Source organism: Leptodactylus fuscus, chromosome 5 (assembly GCF_031893055.1).
Source record: "Leptodactylus fuscus isolate aLepFus1 chromosome 5, aLepFus1.hap2, whole genome shotgun sequence".
Classification (NCBI taxonomy): Eukaryota; Metazoa; Chordata; class Amphibia; order Anura; family Leptodactylidae; genus Leptodactylus; species Leptodactylus fuscus.
Window position 1 is genome coordinate 157,247,021 of NC_134269.1, and position 23,186 is coordinate 157,270,206.

The 23,186-nt window shown below is 42.5% G+C and overlaps 1 protein-coding gene across 1 annotated transcript in view; it reads right to left on the reverse strand.

Annotated features, from left to right (window-relative positions):
* The window catches only part of NEDD1 (NEDD1 gamma-tubulin ring complex targeting factor), a 50,309-nt gene extending 32,359 nt beyond the window's left edge, over nucleotides 1-17,950 (reverse strand). Inside the window, exons 1-6 of the mRNA XM_075274558.1 lie at nucleotides 17,901-17,950; nucleotides 15,466-15,609; nucleotides 5,857-5,951; nucleotides 3,639-3,755; nucleotides 3,345-3,485; nucleotides 1,725-1,954 (exon numbers count right to left, since the gene is read on the reverse strand). Coding sequence (XP_075130659.1) covers nucleotides 1,725-1,954; nucleotides 3,345-3,485; nucleotides 3,639-3,755; nucleotides 5,857-5,951; nucleotides 15,466-15,601 — 719 coding nt within the window. The 5' untranslated portion in view covers nucleotides 15,602-15,609; nucleotides 17,901-17,950. The remainder of the gene's footprint in view (nucleotides 1-1,724; nucleotides 1,955-3,344; nucleotides 3,486-3,638; nucleotides 3,756-5,856; nucleotides 5,952-15,465; nucleotides 15,610-17,900) is intronic.
* Nucleotides 17,951-23,186: the final 5,236 nt, after the last annotated feature.

The window sequence follows — 23,186 nt, forward strand, 5'->3', positions numbered from 1 at the left end:
CTCCGCTCTTTCTGAACGTAAAAGTCGTTCAGAATGAGCGCGTAAAAACCAGATCCCATTGACTTGAATGTGTGCCGGCATACGTGCGTATCACATTGAAAGCAATAAGGAAAAAAGCCTCCCATTGATTTCAATGGGTAGCGCACGTATGCCGGCACCCATTCAAGTCAATGGGATCTGGTTTTTACGCGCTCATTCTGAACAACTTTTAAGTTCAGAATGAGCGGAGCGTATATTCTGTGTGAAGGCTCCCTTAAGCTAAATGCTTTACCTACTTTGCTAGGGCAGTCATGCGACCACCCAAGGCACAAATTCCAAATTTCTGGTGACATTCTCTTTCTATACTAACCCACCCCCCTATTATACTTACCCGTCTTCCAGCCCGGACCTTTTGGGCATGGGACGTCATTTCTTCTGGGTGGCTGCCACCACCTCTTTTTCACTTCGCTGTGCCATGTGCCTGAAGTGACTGTACATCACCTCGTAGATGCCATTTATTTCCCGCATCATTTACATCACAAACATTTTTTTTATTTTTATGTTGACATGACTATGTGAAAACATATTCTTTGTACGAATTGTACATTTAAATGGCACCATGTTGGGTACATATAATGTTTTGATTTGCCTTTATTAAATCTTTTTGGGAGGTCTTCACAAAAAAAAAAAAAAAAAAAATTTCAACTCTATAATTTTTGTGCGTTTTACTTTCAGGTCGTCCATTCTTCATTATAAAGACTAAGGCCATTTTTTCCATTAGATCAAAGCTTTTGGATTTTTTTTCTTTGCTTTCTTTGGGGAGGTGAGGTGACCAAAGCACATTCATTTGTGAATTGCAGGGTTTTTTTTTTTTGTTTCGTTTGTTTCCAGTGCTTACCACATGGGATAAATAACATTACTTTTGAATAGAGAGGACTTATATGTGCACAGGGATATACACCCACATGGCAAGGAAACAAATGTAAAGCTAGAATTATATATGCAAAGCAAGCTTATGAATACATTTGTTTAAATCAAGTGCAGAGCAAATGTTAGTGATATAATAATCGTAAATTACCATGTTTTTCTTTCTTTTCTTTTTTTTCTAGAGTCTAGCTAAAGAAAAATATTCAAGCGTGTGCCCGTTCCCTGGAGTCAGAAGAATGCACACTTGTACAGCAAGCTCACTGTTCAGTGTATGGTACAATTTGGGGAGAAACAGCCAAAACTGCACCTACACAATATTTCAGGAGCAGCTAGAGTGAAAAGACAATGATGTCAGACTCAGAGGAACATATAAATAACACCCGGTGGGCTTGCCGCTCTGGCACTAATAAACAACACATATCTGACAAACTCATTATAGTAAGTGAAGTCCCTTGGAATCCATTGTTGCCTATCATATAATGGACCCGTCTTTACTGTTTTATCTGTTCTTCTGTTCATATGAAGGAAACAATGCAAGTGTAAAAACACTCTTATCTGACCAACTCTTCTTCTATTCTCACAGTTCACAGCCTCACTTCTCCTTTTACCTATCTAGCATTCACAGTTTCTACAGAGATATTTCGTAACTTAAGGAGTTTAACATGAACAAAGGTCCAGCAGGTAGGAAAAGGGGACTAGGCAACTGGAAGGTGAGCAAGATGCTACTTTACCCTGGTAACATATATTAACTATACTTTGATAACCACTAGTAGGATAAAACAATAAATTGCTTATAATAAGAGGAGCAAAAAACTTACGTTTTACTAGACACATCGTAACAGATAATTCTTTTATCTAGTCCAATGGTCACAAGCAGAAGGTCATTTACTGGAGAGAAGCAGATTCCTGACGCTGGGGCCTTGTGAGCACTGTCAAACATATGTACTGGATTCTGGCTGTGCGCATCCCATAGAGTCACGCTGCCACTGTCAGATGCTGCGCCAAGTAGAAATTTCTTTACATAGGAGTATCTTAGCTGTCGAATTGGCTAAAGAAAGAAAGATTGTTTTTAATTAAGAAAAGATCCTAAAACATAGCAGGGATTGTATTATCAATTTTTATTTATTACGCCTCGCCTTCCAAAATATTTTGTGAGTCGGCATGATTATGGCGATACCAAACCTCTATTATTTTTGTTATATTTTAAACACTTTTAAAAAATCCAAGGATTTGAAAAAAAAAATAAAAAATTCTTACTTCTTTGAATCGCAAGACTCTGGCACCTGTCACTTTTTATATTTCCGTATACAAGGCAGTAAAAGCTTCCTTTTTGCAGAGTTAGATGTATTTATTTATATCAATTTGAGGAACATCTGATGCTTTGATTATTTTTTGGTAAAATTTTAGTTAAGTGAAACAGTGGGGGGAAAAAAAGCATTTGCAATATGTGAAAAATATTCTTTTAAATTTGTAATTCATTTTCAGACAGGGGATACCTAATGCATGTACCGTATTTTTCGAAATATAAGACACACCTAGATTTTAGATCATGAAAATAGGGGAAAATTTTGAAGAGAAAATGGTAAAATATTTAATATATGGGAGTTGTGATTTTGCTACAGCTGCAAGGCCACACTGACAGGTGACCGTGCAGCTGTACCGAGATACATAGGGCATCTTCTTTCCAGGGTCATGGTGTACTTTTTAGTTATACTATTTTGGGGATTGTCACTTTTTATTCAAATCAGAGACGAAACAGCGAAAAAAACAGCAGTTCAGCATTTTTTATTTCCTTTCCTGCTACGACATTCACCCTACAGGAAAAGTACTTTATAAGTTTGTAGAGCGGGCATTTTCGGAAACAGGGATACCTAATGTGTTTCACGGTATTTTTCTACTTTTATATGTATTCTAGGGAAAGGGGTTGATTTAAAACTTTTTTTTTTACTACTTTATTAGCCCCCCTAAGGGGCATGAACCAGGAATCATTTGATTGCAAGTCCCACAGACTGCAATACAAGTACATACAAATTTTTGATCAGTTTTTATTACTTTTTGTTTTTGAGAGGAGAAATGATCTGAAAAAGATTCAGCCATCTGAATGTTAAAGTTTATAGTGTTTATCATGTAGAATAAACACAATTTTATTTTAGGGATGGTTATGGATTTGGTGTTACCAATCGCATGTTTTTTTATTCTCACTTTTCATTAACAAGGTGGAAAAGCATACTTTACATGCTGCGATTTCCAAAATAGTGATGATGTGTCCGCTGCACATATTGTTCTGCAATGTGTGGATGGAATTCACTAGAATCCCATCTACTTTACAGAGACTGTAAAACGCAGCTTTTTTTTCCGCAGCATTTACGCCATGTGGGGTCCCGGCCTAAAGGAGCTAAAAAAAACAAAGATAAATAGGGTTACAAATTATCTAATACCTGACTGCTGCCATGACCAAAAGGTGAACTGGATAAATTGGTCGTAACATTATACAATACAATTTCTCCACTCATCGAGCCGGAGGCAACGTAGCTATCATTCCCATTAAAGGTAACTGAAGTGATCTCATCTTTGTGATCCTAAAATAAAGAGAGACACAAAAAAAGTTCACAGCAAGTTCTATAAACTGTACGGTTATTTTTCACTAAATCACAGCTGCAGGCTATTTAATCGACTCTGGTTCAGATCAAGTAAATTAGACAAAAAAAGTCTAAAAACGAAAAAAATCTAACCTTCAAGGATCGATGCAGTCTTTTAGATTTTAAATCCCAGATGTTCACAGTGTTATCAAGGCCTCCACTGACCACATACTGGGAGCTGGAGTTGAGATTCACACATGTCTGTTTCTTCTAGTAATTGAAAGATCAGTAACAGTTAAACATTTCCATACAACGACATACATAATATCACATTTAATACAATCTAACAAATTGCACACAAAGCTGAGTAAATTTTGGAAAGTTTCATTAGTAGATTACAGCCTGCATTAAAACTCTACAAAGCTGTTACATACGGGACAGACTGAAACACTGTAAATCTAAAAGACAAAACTTTTTTTGGGGGAAAAGGAGAGCATGTATTCTACACCAGGCATGTCAAACATGCGGCCCTTTACAGGCATATCTGCGGCCCGCACAAAAGTCTCAAACTTTGTCTCTAAACTTTTTTGACCTAAGCCAAGCCAGTCCAGTCCAGGACAAACTGTCCTGGACTGGCTTAGTGTCACCGTCTCGACAGGGAAAGTGAGCGGTGGATTGGGGCGGCCCTGCTGGACACAGCGCTGCTCCAGCGGCCGCCCCTCACCCTTCGCAGAGAGCAGGTCTCTCTGCCTGCTCCGCCCCCTCCTCCCCACATGCCCGGGTGACGTGGCCACGTAATCAGGCCCGCACCCGACGTGTGCCTGCGTCCTACGTGGTCTCACAACACCGCTTCGCAAGCTGAAGAGCAGAAGCAGGTAAGCTTCTGCAGAAGAAATTGTGATTTTTCAAGTATTTAACCCCTATCCTACGGATAGGGGATAAATACTAGATTTATGATAATGGGGGGGTTGGAGTGCTGGGGAAGGGTTGGGGTGCTGGGGGGGGGTGTGCTGGGGGAGGGGGGCTTTTTGATGTCTGTCTGGCCCTTCCTTGGGCTTGAGGACTGTTTTTTTTTCCCACCCACCTTGTAATTCTTTCACTTGGGGGTTAATTGGAGCATTACAGTCTGTAGTGCTCCTATTAACCCCCAAGTGCAAGAATTGCAAGTGGGTGGGAAAAAAACAGTCCTCAGGCCCAAGGAAGGGCCAGACATCCAGAAGACCATCTCCCCCAGCACTCCAACCCTTCCCCAGCACTCCAACACAGCTTAGGGTCATCGCTAGGCGGTAAGGAAGCCCCCTGTGACAGTACAGGAACACTCTTCTGACAGTGGCCAGACATCAGTGCTGTTATAACAGCACCGATATCTCCAGCCCCAGGGCGCATAATGGGCAAGCCGACAGTGCGCTGAATATTTAAAAATGAAATTTGCCCATAAATTTAAAAAAAAAAAAACTTTTTTAAAAATGTCTAGCTGTACTGGAAGATTCTCTGTATTGCATACTCTTGCACCTGAGAAAAATGCAAAATGTGTTGCTGGCGTAATGGAGATTTTAGAAGCAAAAATTTGACAGGAAATTGCTAATGAAGGCTTATACAGTCAGAAAACAGACCGCCCAGCAAGACACTGTAGGGTTTTCAACTTTGATGAAAACTTAGATACGGTTTAGGCCATCTGTTTTACTTGTCAAACTATGCAGGCATTCAGTGTGATGCCAAAGTTTTACTATAATAAAATACAGTGAAGTCTCTTTAAGTTAGCCACCAACAATTGCAATTAAAAGTAGACCCCATAAAGAGGACCTTTCACCACCTGGGGCACACACGGTTTTATACGTGGCACAAACACTGCGGAAAATTTAACACAGTTTTACAGTCAGAGCAAAGTGGATGGGAGTCTAGTGAACCCAATGCTTACTTTGTGGTAAAAACTGCACTGTGGTCACACTGCGGTTTTGGAAATCGCAGCATGTCAATTATACCTATGAAAATGCCGGCGGTTTCCCCATAGGTGTAATTGAAACAGAAAGTGAGCAGAGGAAACCTCTGCAAACTGTTTAAAGAGCTGCAGGAAGAACTGCAATGCATTTCCACCGTGTTTTTTCCCTCAGCGGTTTTTGCTGAGACACGCCACGTGGGACCTTAGTCTAAAAGATGAAACCAATGAAATTTGTCACAGAAGAATCAGGTTTAGATATGGGAGGACATCTCAAAAGCAGGTTTCACTGCACATACAACCTGAAAGGATGACTACAATATAAAATATTAGATGGCAAAGAACTTCATCCATCAAATCTTTTACAAGAGTTTTCTCACACAAAACTTCTGGTAGATGAACACAAAAGGCAATAGCAAAATTCAATATACTTACCCCCTCTGCCAACTCCAGAAGAGGAACAGGTTTGGACTTACAACTTGAAACAACAATTTTATCACCACTGCCAGAAGCAGTGACCAGAAAATGATCTGAACTTATAGTTAGGGACCATACAATGCAATCTAAGAAATTTGTTACAGAAAGTGCAAAGAAGGAATGCTAGTATTAACCTGCATTTCTATCAACAAAGGTCAGTTTTAAGTTCAAGTACAAAGAATGAAAAGCTGACGACAGGCTAGATAATCTCTGAAATGGCCAAGACCTCTAAGTGGCAAAAAATAGAATTTGCTAACTTACTATTGCCTCAGTACTCTTGATCTTAAAGCTTCACTTTGATTGAAGTTCAAAGCAAAGGCTACCACAGTGTTGCATCCTGAGAAATAAATCAGTCTTCTCTTAGGATATATCCAAGCAAGACTGTACAAGCACATATTTAATCTGTGATAAATTGGGGCACACAGCATAAAAACACAAGAAAACAACAAATGAAATACAGAAGCCCATTCCCACAGTAAACTGTAGAAATAATGATATAAAAATGTAATAATAATAATTTGCTAGAAATCCCAGCAGAATTTCATTAAGTATCTCCTGATCCTGGAACCTCTCCTCAAATAAACTCTGCTGTTTCAACAAATTCTGCTTACATTTACAGTACAGGTGATTATAAGAAAACTTGGAATATATTTTATCAGTGAGAAATGTCACTTTCTGTTATTAGGCTGTTTGCCTTCTCCCCTTTTCTCTGCTAAAATGACTTTCACAATGAAAACTCTCAAATACCCACCTCAAGGCAGACAGTAAGTCGCATGACTTGTCTATAAAAGATTATAGAAAGGTAAGTGAGAAAAAAGTGTTGGAGATGAACAGAAGACAAAAGCTTAATAGAAGCTTTATATCACAACCAAAGCACTTTATTCACATTACAGGTCGGTATTTCTGTATACAGTGGAGCAAAAAAGTATTTAGTCAGTCACCAATAGTGCAAGTTCCACCACTTAAAAAGATGAGAGGCGTCTGTAATTTACATCATAGGTAGACCTCAACTATGAGAGACAAAATGAGAAAACAAATCCAGAAAATCACATTGTCTGATTTTGTAAGAATTTTTTTTTCAAATTATGGTGGAAAATAAGTATTTGGTCACCTACAAACAATCAAGATTTCTGGCTCTCACAGACCTGTAACTTCTTCTTTAAGAGTCTCCTCTTTCCTCCACTCATTACCTGTAGTAATGGCACCTGTTTAAACTTGTTATCAGTATAAAAAAGACACCTGTGCACACCCTCAAACAGTCAGACTCCAAACTCCACTATGGTGAAGACCAAAGAGCTGTCAAAGGACACCAGAAACAAAATTGTAGCCCTGCACCAGGCTAGGAAGACTGATTCTGCAATAGGCAACCAGCTTGGATTGAAGAAATCAACTGTGGGAGCAATAATTAGAAAATGGAAGACATACAAGACCACTGATAATCTCCCTCGATCTGGGGCTCCACGCAAAATCTCACCCCGTGGGGTCAAAATGATTACAAGAATGGTGAGCAAAAATCCCAGAACAACGCGGGGGGACCTAGTGAATGAACTGCAGAGAGCTGGGACCAATGTAACAAAGCCTACCATCAGTAACACACTACGCCGCCAGGGACTCAGATCCTGCAGTGCCAGACGTGTCCCACTGCTTAAGCCAGTACATGTCCGGGCCCGTCTGAAGTTTGCTAGAGAGCATTTGGATGATCCAGAAGAGTATTGAGAGAATGTCCTATGGTCTGATGAAACCAAACTGGAACTGTTTGGTAGAAACACAACTTTTCGTGTTTGGAGGAAAAAGAATACGGAGTTGCATCCATCAAACACCATACCTACTGTAAAGCATGGGGGTGGAAACATCATGCTTTGGGGCTGTTTCTCTGCAAAGGGGCCAGGACGACTGATCCGGGTACATGAAAGAATGAATGGGGCCATGTATTGTGAGATTTTGAGTGCAAACCTCTTTCCATCAGCAAGGGCATTAAAGATGAAACGTGGCTGGGTCTTTCAACATGACAATGATCCAAAGCACACCGCCAGGGCAACGAAGGAGTGGCTTTGTAAGAAGCATTTCAAGGTCCTGGAGTGGCCTAGCCGGTCTCCAGATCTCAACCCTATAGAAAACCTTTGGAGGGAGTTGAAAGTCCGTGTTGCCAAGTGACAGCCCCAAAGCATCACTGCTCTAGAGGAGATCGGCATGGAGGAATGGGCCAACATACCAACAACAGTGTTGTGCCAACCTTGTGAAGACTTACAGCAAATGTTTGACCTCTGTCATTGCCAACAAAGGATATATAACAAAGTATTGAGATGAAATTTTGTTACTGACCAAATACTTATTTTCCACCATAATTTGCAAACAAATTCTTACAAAATCAGACAATGTGATTTTCTGGATTTGTTTTCTCATTTTGTCTCTCATAGTTAAGGTATACCTATGATGTAAATTACAGACGCCTCATCTTTTTAAGTGGTGGAACTTGCACTATTGGTGACTGACTAAATACTTTTTTGCCCCACTGTATATGTCCTGCATGTTCCTGGAGCCATTTCTGAGTGAAACAGCAAACTCCCTTGTACTCACTGGCCCAAATGTACTACTATTATAGTTATGACTAGACCCTGGCGAAAACTAGGTGCATCTAGTTTAGGCTAGATATGTGGGTGTGAATTCTCAGAAAAGAGGGCATGGCTTAAATGCACCATAATGCTACAAAAACGCAAAAGACAATTCTTAAAAAAGTTTGACTCAAAGTAAACCAACTAAAATGTGGTAAAAATGTAGACTAGACAGCCTTAAGATAAGCCAGAATTATCATCCAGCAGCAGTCACTGTAATAAATTGGGTGCATTTACAGACTGCCGGCCTAACCATTAGCAAATCTGGGTCACTGTGTGCAGTATATGGCAGCTAGTCAACTCCCACCAACTAAGAGAAAACTACAATCACAATATACAGCAAGGACAATTGATGAAAACTACAGAATATAAGACATGTAATGGCTAGAAATAGTGTTACTCCTCATGTATACACATAAAAGCTTATCCTCAAAAGTTAAATGAATGACAAGTATGCTTAAAAGGGGTTGTCCCATCTCAAGGATCCTATCTATACTGGTAGCTTATATAAATTGAAGCCTTTTTCTAAATATATTACTTTAGAAATTCTGCTTTGTTTGCCTGGTATGTGAATTTATTCCTCCCACTGTTTACACTGTGTTGCTATAACCACGGACCTATAGGACAAGTGACATCACTCACTGCTCTTGCCCTCTTCAGCTAATTGCAGTTTTGCTGATAAAGCCTTGTCTGTTATCTCTCTATGTAAACACACAGATAATACTGAGCCTGTTCTGTAGAAGAATCTGCATAATATCTGACCTGCAGAAGTGTTGTTTGTCCCGTTCAGCAGGAGGAGGGAGAGAAATACAGGAAGTGAGAAGCAGACACTGCATATAGCCTATCTGAAAGAGGAAAACCCCTTTAAGGCCAGGGACACACAGATTGGAACTGCAGCTGGTTAGCCGCGGAAGTTTACAACAGCAATATAGTGCATGACATTGGTTTAAGAACACTGTAGAAAAACTGTGAGGGCAAAATAACTTATGATGCTTTTTATGAACCCACAGATTTGAGCAGTTAGCTTCCAAAATCCTGCAGTTGTCCTGTCTTATGAGTCTGTAGCTTAAAAGGCTTTCCCAAGATATCCTAGGGTTTGGTCGTTGGTTTTAAGACATCTAGCACCTCACCAATCAGCTGCAGCATTCAGACAAGTGATGTAGTCCAGCTACTACTTAACACATTGCTGCATATTATACAGTGGCTGTGCTTGGTATTGCAGCTATGCCCCATTCACTTGAATGAGACAGAGCTGCAAACAGGCCACATAATGTCACATAGCCTGTGAAATGTAAGCAACACTCATCACGGTGAATTTGTGCCTTAGCTGGTCTTTGGGGGGCTTTGTTGTCTAATCCCTGCCAATCTAAAATTGATGTTCTATACTAAGGATTGGTCATCAACATTTTAGTCTCAGAAAAGCCCTTCAACAAGGCAATGAAACACAGTAGGTCACAGGGTTCGCATGAATGAAATGTTTTTTCCTGCATTCCAATTGGTGCCATTGCTGTGATTTTACTTCCCTATTATGATTGACAAAATCAGGCAATGTACATATCAATAATAGCAGGGAAAGATGAATGCATTGAATAGTTGCTGAAAAACTTTGGTGCACTGAAATCAATAGTGACACCTGCATTGCACCAATCGCCCATACTGGAAAAAAAGCTAATATGTTTGTAACAATGGCTGCATCAGGAAACAGAAAAAAATGTATTAATAACATGAACCCCGACTATCTGCCTGTACTTCTAGGTCAATAGGGACTGTTCTGGTGATAGGTTCCCTGTAAAGCAGATCTATCAAGTAATTTACTGTCCGATGGAAGGGAATCATATCACAGACACAGGTATGTACATAGTAGGGGCGGTGCAGGGTATTGCAGCCCAGTCCCAACTAAGTGAATAACTTGCAACATCACCACTAAAACAGCCTGCGGTAAACAAAGAGGCCACAGCGCTTATATGAGCTCCAATGCACCTCCAAACAGCTGACCAACAGAATTTGCAAGAATCATAACCCTGCTGGTCAGATATTAAGCCAATACTAGTGTCAGAAACCCATGTCATTTCAAGCACTAGAATAAAATATTACTTTGCTATCCATGAATACACTGATTTATACCAGACTACTATTTCTAAACAGTTAAAAATCAAGCTTTATTAACATGACCTTTAAGCGCATTCAGACATTTTGGTCAACATTCATCTTCAGTTATTCTAAGTGAAAATGAGCAGTATGTAAAACACAGAAAAGGTACGGCTACTTCCATCAAGCTTCTGAGATTCAGAGCTCCAACCAGAGGCAGCTCAGAATCACAGCCCTTGTCTGACACTGCCCTTCTGAAAGTATAGAACCTACAGAGAATATCAGGCACTAAAACTAACAGCATAGATTGCTCAGGAATGGTGAGGGGGCTGGAGAAAAAAAAAAAAATCAAACTGTGTTGAAATCAGTAGAGAAGCACCTATTAAATAATGTATATAACTGGACTTGTCAGACTCGGTGAAAGGTCCTCTTTAGGAGCACTTTAACTGCTGATTTACCCAGCATGCCATTGTAGCCTCTCCGGGCTAAATGTCAAATAGGGTAGGCCTAGACCAGACCTGGGCAAAGCCCGGCCCTCTGACTGATTCAGTCCGGCCCGCACAGCTTGACTAGGGAGGCGTGTCTAGGGGGCGTGTCTTAGTGCCAGCAGGAAGATGGAGACGTGGTGTGTGTCATAAGGCATTGAGAGATGTAAGGTGAGATGCAGGGGGGAGAGTGTGTGTGTCTATATGTGTGTGTCTGTCTGTGTGTGTTAGTAACCTAGGGACAGAGATGGAAGGGGAATGTTATACTGGGACAGAGATGGCAGATGGAGGGGGGAGATGGAAGGGGTGACATGAGACTGGGGGAGAGATGGAGGGAGGACATGAAACTGGGGGAGAGATGGAGAGGACATGAATCTGGGGCAGAGATGGAGGGGACATGAATCTGGGGCAGAGATGGAGGGGGGACATGAATCTGGGGGCAGAGATGTGGGGACATGAATCTGGGGGCAGAGATGGAGAGGACATGAATCTGGGGGCAGAGATGGAGAGGACATGAATCTGGGGGCAGAGATGGAGGGGACATGAATCTGGGGCAGAGATGGAGGGGGGACATGAATCTGGGGGCAGAGATGTGGGGGCGGGAATCTGGGGGCAGAGATGGAGGAGACATGAATCTGGGGGCAGAGATGGAGGGGACATGAATCTGGGGGCAGAGATGGAGGGGACATGAATCTGAAAGCAGAGATGGAGGGGACATGAATCTGGGGGCAGAGATGGAGGGGACATGAATCTGGGGGCAGAGATGGAGGGGGACATGAATCTGGGGGCAGAGATGGAGAGGACATGAATCTGGGGCAGAGATGTGGGGACATGAATCTGGGGGCAGAGATGTGGGGACATGAATCTGGGGGTAGAGATGGAGAGGACATGAATCTGGGGGCAGAGATGGCAGGAGGGGGGGGACATGAATCTGGGGGAGAGATGGAGGGGGGACATGAAACTGGGGGTAGATGAAGAGGGCACTTAAACTGGGGAGACATTAAACTGGGGACAACTGGAGGGGGCATTAAATCGTGGAGGAAGCTGTAGGGGGACCTGTCTGCCTCTAGTTGCCCCCAGTTTAATGTCACCCTCCAGCTACCCCTACGGTTTATTGTGTGCTTCCAGCTTCCCGATTTTAATGTGCCCCTCTAGTTGCCCCCAGTTTCATGTCCCACTCCAGCTGTCAATTTATTGCCCCCCTCCAACTACCCCCACTGTTTAATGTCCCCCTCCAGCTGCTCCAGTTTCATGTCCCCTCTAGTTTCCACCAGTACGGGTGACTGTAGGAGGATTATACTTTGTGGGGGCACATGGAAAGATGATTGGGAATGGGTGGAGTCAACGTAGAAGTGGGTGGAGCTAAATTTGCCGTTGCGCGGCCCTCTAGCATAGTTTCAATTTCTTATGCGGCCCCATGGGAAAATTAATTGCCCACCCCTGGCCTAGACAATACTTTAATAAAAAAGTGTGCCGGCTATAAAAGAACTGCACCGCAAATCCTGATATCAGCCAGATCGGAGAAGAACCTGCAAAAGCATCTTTATTACGGACAATGTAGGAACCAAAACAAAGCGTCTATTTTCTGTTTCCTAAGGTTAAAACCATATTCTTGCTTTTACTGTGCTTGAATGCGTATGTGTATGTATTACAATGAAGAAAAAAAAAATAGATCAGCTATCACAATGTCAATTACTTTTTTAATACTGCCAAACTGTACATTGTTACTTTCAAATCTTTATAACATGGAGCGAGGAAAAACCATCAGCTAGTGATCTGTAATTGTTTCATCAGTCTATACCAGAGACCACATAAAGAAAACAAATGTGTTTTCTAAACTGAAATGGTCCATTGCCCTAATACAAGTTGACTCCTTTTCCATCAATGACTCATTAATGCAGGGATCACACTGCACTGCGTGCTGAATCTATTTACCACTGCCTTACTTACAACATAGATATATATATAGAGAGAGAGAGAGAGAGAGAGAGAGAGAGAGAAACAAATCAATCTACAGAATGTCATTGTATGTTCTACAACAGTATATGTCCAGAAATGGCCATGATGTACACTGTACAAGCCATAATCCTCTGTAACCCCTGGAAATGTGCACTGATTCTACTCAACATTTATTCATGTTGATATCTAATGCCTAGTTTTGCAATATCTTTAATATGTACATACAGTAAGGTTTTAATCGGATGGATATAATGCAGGTCCTGTTTTGGCCATATTATGTGCACAACACCCACATCTCCCACTATTCTTCCCAAGTACAGTACTATAGGCTTCCATGGTGCATTTGGAAGAATGATGAGGGGTCTGGGCACTGTATACATAATACTGGTATAAAAAGCAGCCTATAAAGTGGCCATAGACATTAAATAGAAGGAGATGTACACTGATGGTTGAACATCCATTGAACATACAAATGCCTGATGAACAATCGTTTCACAAAGGCTCACAAAGACGGCCATTCTGCATTAAACACAGATTGAAATCGCTTGCAGGCAGGGAATTCTCTCCCATTGGGCCACTTTTCTGTCTGGTGCAGGGTAACATTTGGCAACAAAAACGTTATTCTACACACTAGAAAACTGTGCGACTAGATAAGGCTTCTTTCTAAGGGTATGTTCACACAGCGGAAACCTTTTCCGCTGCGTGAATTCTTTGCATGGCTAGCCGCGATGGGATGCTGATGCCGTGCATTGGCATCCCGCACCTGATTAGGCCCAAATGAATAACCTAATCGGGTGTGATTCTCGCGCCACAGAAGCCGCGGCTGTCTCATCTGCAGAGATAGGCCATGTTGTTTCTTTTTCCTGCTAGCTGAAAAAAATCACTAGCAGGAAGAAGAAGCGAGCCATTGGGAGCCATTTTTGCAGGCGGATTTTGAAGCGGATTCCGTGTCAAAATCCACCTACAAAAAACTCTGTGTGAACTAGCCCTTAGCTACTTTTCTGGACCTAGCTAGAGGAAAAGTACCAGACATGTGAACTCGAAGAAAGCTTTAAAGCATACATAAAATTGAATAACTTTTTGATTCTATGGTAGCACTTATTTCATTAATAAATGTAAAAATATACATTACAAAGTATTTCTGCTCCGTTCTGTGAGATCCTGCACTCAAATCCACTTTGTCCATTACTCTATTGCCAGCAGAAATCTGTACACTTGTAACTGGAAGTACTGATGCACGGGTTCTTGTATAATGCAGGAAGCTGAGGCTGGGGCAGTCACTCCAAACAGTTACATCTTGGGCATTTTACAACTTCTGGTGCTATATGAAAGATGAGATTGTACCTGCTCTACTTGTATCATTTCCAGATATCACCACCTGAATAAACCATTGGTATTATACACTCAGTGGTCAAAAGTCATGGAAAGGCATGTCCCAGTGCCCGCTCGCCCGACCTCAACGCCATAGAGCATTTAGCGGATGCTGTGGATACCAGTGTCTGCTCCGTGGACCCAGCGCCAACTACACAGGATCAATTGTGGGCTGCGGAGCCGACTATATAGATCAATATCCCTCCAGAACACTTCTAATACATCACGGAGTCCATGCTTCGTCGTCTTGCTGCAGTTATCAGGGCTCGCGGAGAGACAACCTGCTATTAATGACGCATCCGGTACCTTCCCATGACTTCTGGCCACTCAGTGTATGTATCTGCAGCTTCTCCTGACATTGTTTCCATCTGGTGATCTAGTACTGGGCAAAAGTTTTCAGCAAGTGTGGAAATAATGTAGCAAGTAAGAATTTTTTGAAAAATAAAGTTTTGTTTATTTTTGTCAATTAACTAAATGCAATGTGAATGAACAAAAGCCTTTAAAAAAGTATCAATTCTTCTAGGTACACTTGTACATAGTTTTTGAAGGCAGGGATGCTGTTCTACACATCTTGGAGAACGAAGGGCAAGTTCAAACAGAGTATTTTGGACTGGAACCTGAGGCGGAGGCTGCCTCAGGTTCCAGTCCAAAATACAGGTAATCCAGTTGCGCACTCCGCTCTGGATTAGGCCCAATGAATGGGCCTAGTCGGGAGTGTCTTCAGGCCGAATCGCGAGGCAAAACAACCTGAAGAATGAGCACCTCGCTTCTTTTCCGGGAGCTGGAACAACCCAACTCCTGGAAAAAAAGAACTGACCGGCTCCCATTGATTTCAATAGGAGCAGTCTTTGTGGTCAGGATGATACATACACTTCCACAAAATCAAAAGTTGTTTGAATGTTTAGGTATGTAAATAAATTAGAAATAAAGTGACATTTCTAAGAACTGGAATATAATAAAGTAGTATCTTGAGTAATTTAAATAAGTAAATAAGAAATCTCCTTCCAGAGCAAGTCAGCTGCAAAAGGTAGTATGCACCTGTCAAAGGATACTATTATTGCTCCAACACAGAGATGATACAGGGTGTGTAGTACTATGAGGATTGAATTGCTCCACCACAGTCATGGATGAGGAATCCCATATTTTAATATCATCGCCAGCTGAAGCAAATCTGATGTTGTCCTGCATTATGGTTCCTGAAAAAAAAAAAAAAAAAAGAATAGAATAGTACTGATTTAACCATTTACAACAAGTTTTAAACAGTAGACGCAAGATGTGTACAAAAAACTTTTAAAATAAATAAAGATGTGGACCCTAACGTAAATGTTACTCACCACTCCCCTGCTACACTCCACTTCCTGCTGTCTGTTGAAACGCAAGAAATGCTTGTACTCAGCCCACTCACTGGCCGGAGTGGTGGTGACACACTTCAATCAGTGATTGACTGAGCCAAGGGTTTTAACCTGTAATGTACAAGTTATACTGAATATTCTGCCATAAAATGATGTATCAATCTGTTCAGCTAATTCTGTTCTACAACATGATGCCAGTATATTAGATAGCATCTTTACCATGAGATTACATTTACAGTGAGTCTGTCACCAGAGCCCCAAAGATAGATAGTATAAGGTGACCTGCATCAAACAATATTTTCCCATTTTGAATTGGTGCCTCCACTGCCAAGATGCCCCTGTTTTTGTTAATATGCAAAGGAACTCGTTGGAGCAACAACAATGAGCTTATAGCATGGAGGAACAGATTCACAAAGAGAAAACGCTGTTTCTGGTAACTATGACTTATCTATCTGTGGGGCTGGGATGATATGCTGGGTTCTGGTGACAGACTCCCTTTAAATGTGAATGAAAGTGGGTGTCTCCTTTCCAATACATCCCAGCACTACTCTGTACTTTTTATTTAGCCTAGATTTAGACCTTACCCTCCTCTGCCAACTGAAATCTCTGAACTATAGCATTTCTAGCCTGTGCATGAAAAGACCAGACACTGATGCTAGCCGTGGCACCTGTGTCTGTACAATGCAGAGATCTCAACTCGGAGTGGAGCAAGTGACCTTCCAAATTCTCCCTACACCACTCACTTGTCTCAAGGCAGATATTTCTGCACTCTATAGAGGCTACACGGGCTAGAATTAAAACAATGGCAACATTTCAGACAGTAGAGAAGTGAGTGCTGTAGGTTGAGGAGAAAGGTGTGAACTCGGAATAGATGGGAGGTGCAGAGGGCAATTGGACTGTATATAAGGAGTTGCCCGCCACAAAGTGATTTTTCACATTGATGACCGATTCATATGATGGGCCATCAGTTTGATATGTAGGAATTCCAACATCCCTGGAAGTTACACCAGTGGATGGGGGTGACTCCTACTGATGTAATAGGAGCAGCATTGCAGTGACTTTAGGGAGTTGCAACTGTTATAACTTCAGTAGCCTGAAGACTGCTGTCAAAGCTGGTCTGTGTGTTACATGACTTATCCTATGGACTGGTCATCAGTATGAAGAACTACAAGTGCCCCCATATTAATGGTGTTAGGTGTGTGGCCACCTTTACATTCACTTCTATGCGGAATTCAGAGACGTGACTTGAGCAGTGGCCACTCATAGGATATGTTACATTTTAAGTGTTGAAAATGGGAAAACTCCTTTAAAATTGATGGCCTTCTATATTTGATCTTTTGCATGCAGAACCCTCACAGATCAGCTAGATGAAGGTGGACAAAGCACTCTAGCAAATGCCAGATCCATTTCTTGTTTACCCAGGTGGTCTTTGGATTACACGCTTACAGACTTCCTTGTCACAGATTATTGTGCCAATAACTTCCTACAGGACGATTGTGTTTTGTGTACAGATGTCATCATACAAGCCACCTATAGTAGAGAATGGTCACTACCGCACATATAGCCAGCAGTGAGGATCATCGTGAGGTCATTGTGATCACCTGCTGGACTCGTGTGTGTGTGTGTGTATATATATATATATATATATATATATATATATATACACACACAATCTTATCACTATATGACAAGTGACACTGTGGCTGTCATCAGGTGTCAGAGTCATAGGTAACAAGCCATAGTTACACCTGTACACGCCATAAACACTGGACACTGTGTGTTACTGACATGACTCAGGGACTGTGAGCTGCACCACATGAATGGCCGGCATAATGCTCATAGCTATGGTCGCCACAACTACCAGAAAACAAGAAGCAGGCAGCTAGCTTGGTCGCCACAACACAGCAGAGCCGGAGCTGTGCAATGACCCGTCAGGGGTCGCTCTAGGCGCCCTTACGTTGTTGTGTCTGTGACTGTACGCCACCATTGCACTTTATACCAAAGTTAAAAGTTTTTAAACGTCCCGCCAAACCGCGTCTCCCGCCTTCACTCCAGTCACCCCCGGAGAGATCAGTGAAAGGAAATCCATGATGTTCAACCTGTTGCCGCGTAACCCATAAAGCCCCCAGTCTCACCTCTCAGACGCTCTCGTCCCCCGCCTCCCCTACTCTGCTCCCGGTTCGGGGAGTACGTCATGACGTCACGCAGACTATGTAACTGCCTCGCGCGCCCCTGCTACAGGCTGCGTGCTCGCTCTGGAGAAGTCAGAAGCGCGCGCTGCGGCCATTACTGGTGTCTGCTTAGGATGTAGAAGTCGGACGTCGGACGTGACAGGGTTGTGGATACCCGGCCGATAACGACATAAGCTCCTTATCCCCTGTCAGAGTGGAGTGCAGGATGTGTATCTCAGAGTTATGGGCTGTACACCTCCTGCAGGCAATGCTTAAAGGGATTCTACCACTAAAACACTTTTTTTTCTAGTTACCACGTCGGAATAGCCTTTAGAAAGGCTATTCGTCTCTTACCTGTAGAAGTGATCTCCGCCGCGCCGTTCGTTCAAAATACCGGTTTGTACCGGTATGCTAATTAGTTCTCTCGCAGCGATGGGGGCGTCCCCATCGCAGGAGCAGCGATGGGGGCGTCTCCATTGCAGCTCGAAAACCGACCGCAGCGCCGCCTCTCTGGTCTTCTGTATCCTCCCCTTGCCTCTTCAGCGTCTGTCGGACGCCTGCGCAGTATGCTCTCTGTTCGGCGAAGATTGCCGAATGTACTGCGAAAGTGCGGTGCCCGCACTATGGCTGGGACCACAATTTCGCGCATGCGCAGTACGTTCGGCAATCTTCGCCGCACAGAGCGTACTCCGCAGGCGTCCAACAGTACGCTGAAGAAGCAAGGGGAGGATACAGAAGACCAGAGAGGCGGCGCTGCGGTCGGTTTTCGAGCTGCAATGGGGACTCCCCCATCGCTGCTCCTGCGATGGGGACGCCCCCATCGCTGCGAGAAAACTAATTAGCATACCGGTACAAACCGGTATTTTGAACGAACGGCGCGGCGGAGATCACTTCCACAGGTAAGAGACGAATAGCCTTTTTAAAGGCTATTCCGACGTGGTAACTAGAAAAAAATGCGTTTTAGTGGTAGAATCCCTTTAATGTACATTACTTGGTTCTTTCTGTGGTCAATTACTGAGGAAAATAAGACTGGTATTTATACTTCAGTCTTAAAGGGGCTCTATCCGCAAAATCATGCTGCTAGAGCCCCACATATGCGTGAATAGCCTTTAAAAAGGCTATTCAGGCACCGTAAAACTTATATTAAACTACCCCCCAGTTTTAAAATAAAACCCTAAAAAAGAATGTTATCTACTTACGCATCGTGCACAGTGGGTGGGCATTCAGGGTGTGTCTTCTTCATCCACGCCTCTTCTTCCTCCGGTCCCGTCCTCCCCCGGCGCTCGCGAGCGGACACTGATATAAAAAAAAATGGCCTGGGCGCCTGCGCAGTAGCCGTAGTAGAAGCCGCATGTTACTGTGCAAGCGCCCAGGCCATTTTTATATATGCAACAAATTGAAGTAGTCTCAGCACGCCGGATGATACGTTTTCTTAAAAAAAATTCCAAATTTTATTGTGGAGACATGCTCCAAGTTAAAAATATATATATATTGTTCTTGGAAAAGCAGTCGATGGATATGTCCTTGTGCAGACGGGACAGAAGGACGAATAAGCCTACGCGTTTCGGGGATATGACCCCTTAGTCATGGCTTAGTCTGCAAGTATGTGCTTATCATATATATATACTAAAAGGTAAAGTTAAAAACAGGACCCCTTCCGTCTGCACTTGGACGGAAGTTTAAATCAAGACAAGATTATACAACAGGTGATAGAGCTATACAACCAAGACAAATATACACCAGCAATTTAGCATAATGTAGAAACAAAAACAAAAGTTGTACATAGTCAATGTTAAGGTAAGTATGTGGATACAATCAATGAAAAATATATATTATTGCAAAAAACATCTTGTTTTCTTTGGAGTTTTTATATATCATTATATTATAAATCTATTAATATTAGTATACATGTTAAAGAGACTATCAATCCAGTTTTCTCTATATCATTTCTCTATATCATGTATAAAAAAGCTATATTTGAAAGTTTTAAAAAAATCCTATTCACAAGTTGGACCCAATTCACACTGAGCGTACTATGATGTGCTGATTCACCTATGAGGTTGTTTCCTAGTAGATAATGTGAATGAGATCCCTATCCGTAGTGATTTCATCTGCACTTGGAAGGAAGTTAAAAACAAGACAAGATTATGCGAGATTATGCAACAGGTGATAGAGCTATACAACCAAGGCTAATATATACCAGCAACTCAACATAATGAAGAAACAAAAAATATGTATATATCCAAATGTTAAGATAAGTATGTAATTACAATTTTTTTAAGAAAACGTATCATCCGGCGTGCTGAGACTACTTCAATTTGTTGCTTCTATTGTGTCTGTGCCGGACATGACGTCCCGGGCATCCGGATGACTACGAGCACCTACTACTCCTGCATTAACAGTAAGAGACATTTATCATTTTTGTAATACGGGCTGAGACAAATTTTTCTTCTTTGCATACATTTTTATATATCAGTGTCCGCTCGCGAGCGCCGGGGGAGGACGGGACTGGAGGACGTCGGAGGAAGAAGAGGCGTGGATGAAGAAGAAGACACACCCTGAATGCCCGCCCAGCGTGCACGTTCGGTAAGTAGAGCACATTCTTTTTTAGGGTATTATTTTAAAACGGGGGGGTAGTTTAATATAACATTTACGGTGCCTGAATAGCCTTTTTAAAGGCTATTCACGCATATGTGGGGCTCTATCAGCATGATTTTTCTGATAGAGCCCCTTTAATAAAAGACCCAAGAGTCTCCAGCATCCTAAAACATGAGGCACACTCCTGTGCTCCTCAATGGGAATGTGTGGTAGTGGTGTAACTATCCTGTGTGACTAATGCCATAAAACTGGCAAGTGTTACAATTACAATGTCGGACTGAGGCGTCCCTGGCCTGGTTTTCTCTCTGCCCCACATTTGCTGGTGGAGAGTGGCGTGGCATAGATGGGATGTTAAAGGGGTTATCCAGTTTCCATAAATTATTTGGCTCCGCCTACCAACTTCTGGCTCACTTTGCTTCTTGGCCTCCTCTCTTTTTATAATGTGCAGTTTCTACCCTCATCATCCCCATTGACACCCATTTTCCTAGCTGTCTCAGTTTCTCTCAATAACCACTTTTGGTCTTTTCCAACTTTCCTCTTCCGCCACAAACAAAGACGGCAGCACAATTGTTGTTGTCTTCCTCTGACTCCTTGCAGGTTCTAAATTTACTATCACTTCTCTGCCCCTCTCTGACCATAACCTTCTGTCTTTCACAATCAGTACTTTCTCTCCTTCATGAGACACATCTACCCATCACATATATAGGAACTTCTGTGCTATTGACACCCAGGACCTCTCAGACACTCTACAGTCTTTACTGTCCCCCATATCTTCACTTTCCTGGCCACCAGTCACTATAATGAAACCCTTAAAAATGCACTGGATGAGGCGGTTCCCCCTCCACTAGAAAACTTTGACGCAGGAGACAGCAACACTGGCACATGCCACAGATGAGGGTTTTTGTTAGTGGCGCACTAGGTGTGCTGAATGCCTGTGGAGAAAATCGGGGACACCTGCAGACATCCTCCAGTTCAAGTTTATACTAAAAACCTGTACCTCTGCCCTTCACCTACAAGCCTATTTCCCATGCTCTCATCTCTTCTCTCTCCTGTAACCCTAACAGACTCTTTGAAACGTATCATGCCTTTCTCACTCCCAAGGTGCATTGCTAAGATCTGTCAGGAAATAACTACGTAATCCCCAGGTGACATTGATGCCCTCACCTACCACCATACTTCATCGTGTTCATTCTCATCTTTTGAACCAGTTACAGAAGAGGAAGTCTCCTGGCTCCTCTCTTCTTTCTCCCTATGACCTGCAGTCACGGGCGCAAAATAACGCGGCGTATACGATCCGAACTCCCATTGAAATGAATGGGAGCATTTTGAGCGCGTCATCTGCCGGCACGTGTATACGTGCCAGATTGCGCTCCACTTTCCTCCGTGTGAACTTACCCTCACAGACCTAACCCTGAAATCTACACTTCAGTCTCTGGCCTTACTATAACTCCTAGGCAGCATGCCCATTGATTCAGGGGTTTTGTTTTACTCATAACTTTCCTTCAAACCCCCTAATATCCAATCACTCGCACCCTCATGTTATCTCCATCTAAAAAAAAATCCCCAGAATATGGCCTTGTCTTACCACAGATACATTAAAGACCTTATTGTTGCCCTGATTCACTCTCGACTACTATAACTCCTTACTAATCGGTCTTCCTCTTACTAAACTCTCCCCTCTACAATCTATTCTGAATCGCTTAACTTGTGCCTCATCTTAATCCTCTATTATTAGAACTTCCCATTCCCATATCCAAGACTCCTGCCAAGCTACACCACTTCTCTGGAATACTCTACTCTGGACAATCAGATCAATTCACAATTTCTACAGCTTCAAGCACAAATTAAAGACACATCTTTTCAGACATAAATATCACAATTCCTAATGTAAACCCTTCCGCAGTTAGAATCCCTAAAATAAACCCTTCTCTGTTCACTCTCCCACATTACGCTACAGGATATGATATATGGGACTTAAGTTTGTGTGTCCAGTCACCAGCTGCACATTAAAGGATACTGACTAGTAATGAATCATACAGCTTTATTTATGTGTAATGAAAGTAACCTTCACAAAAATGTCTGGACCACTGTATAAGCAATGCTACCTCTTGTGTCACCCCCTCTACCTCATAAATTGTTTTTTTTTTTTGTTTTTTGTTTTTTTATGTAGATTGTGAACCCCACATAGAGCTCACAATGTACATTTTTCCCTATCAGTATGTCTTTGGAATATGGGATGGAAATCCATGCAAACACAGGGAGAACATACAAACTCCTTGCAGATGGTTTTATGCCCTTGGCGGGATTTGAACACCAGGACCCAGCGCTGCAAGGCTGCAGTGCTAACCACTGAGCCACTGTGTGGCCCCTTACCTCATAGATTGTAAGCTGTTGTGAACAAGGGCTTCATTCCCATTGTGTGAATTGACTATTTGTTAGGATGGGGTCCCGCAGATTTCCCGTCCAGCGCGCAGCGCCACCTGCGGGCCAGTCCAACCCTCGGCGTCGTGCAGTGAGCTGTAAGTCCAGCTTTCTGCCTACTGAGCATGCTTGGAACTTTTGGAGGCGCTCAGAGGCTAAGTCCCATTCTTCTACTGAGCGTGCTCAGACCTTTTGGAGGCGTTCAGAGGCTAAGTCCCATTCTGCCCATAC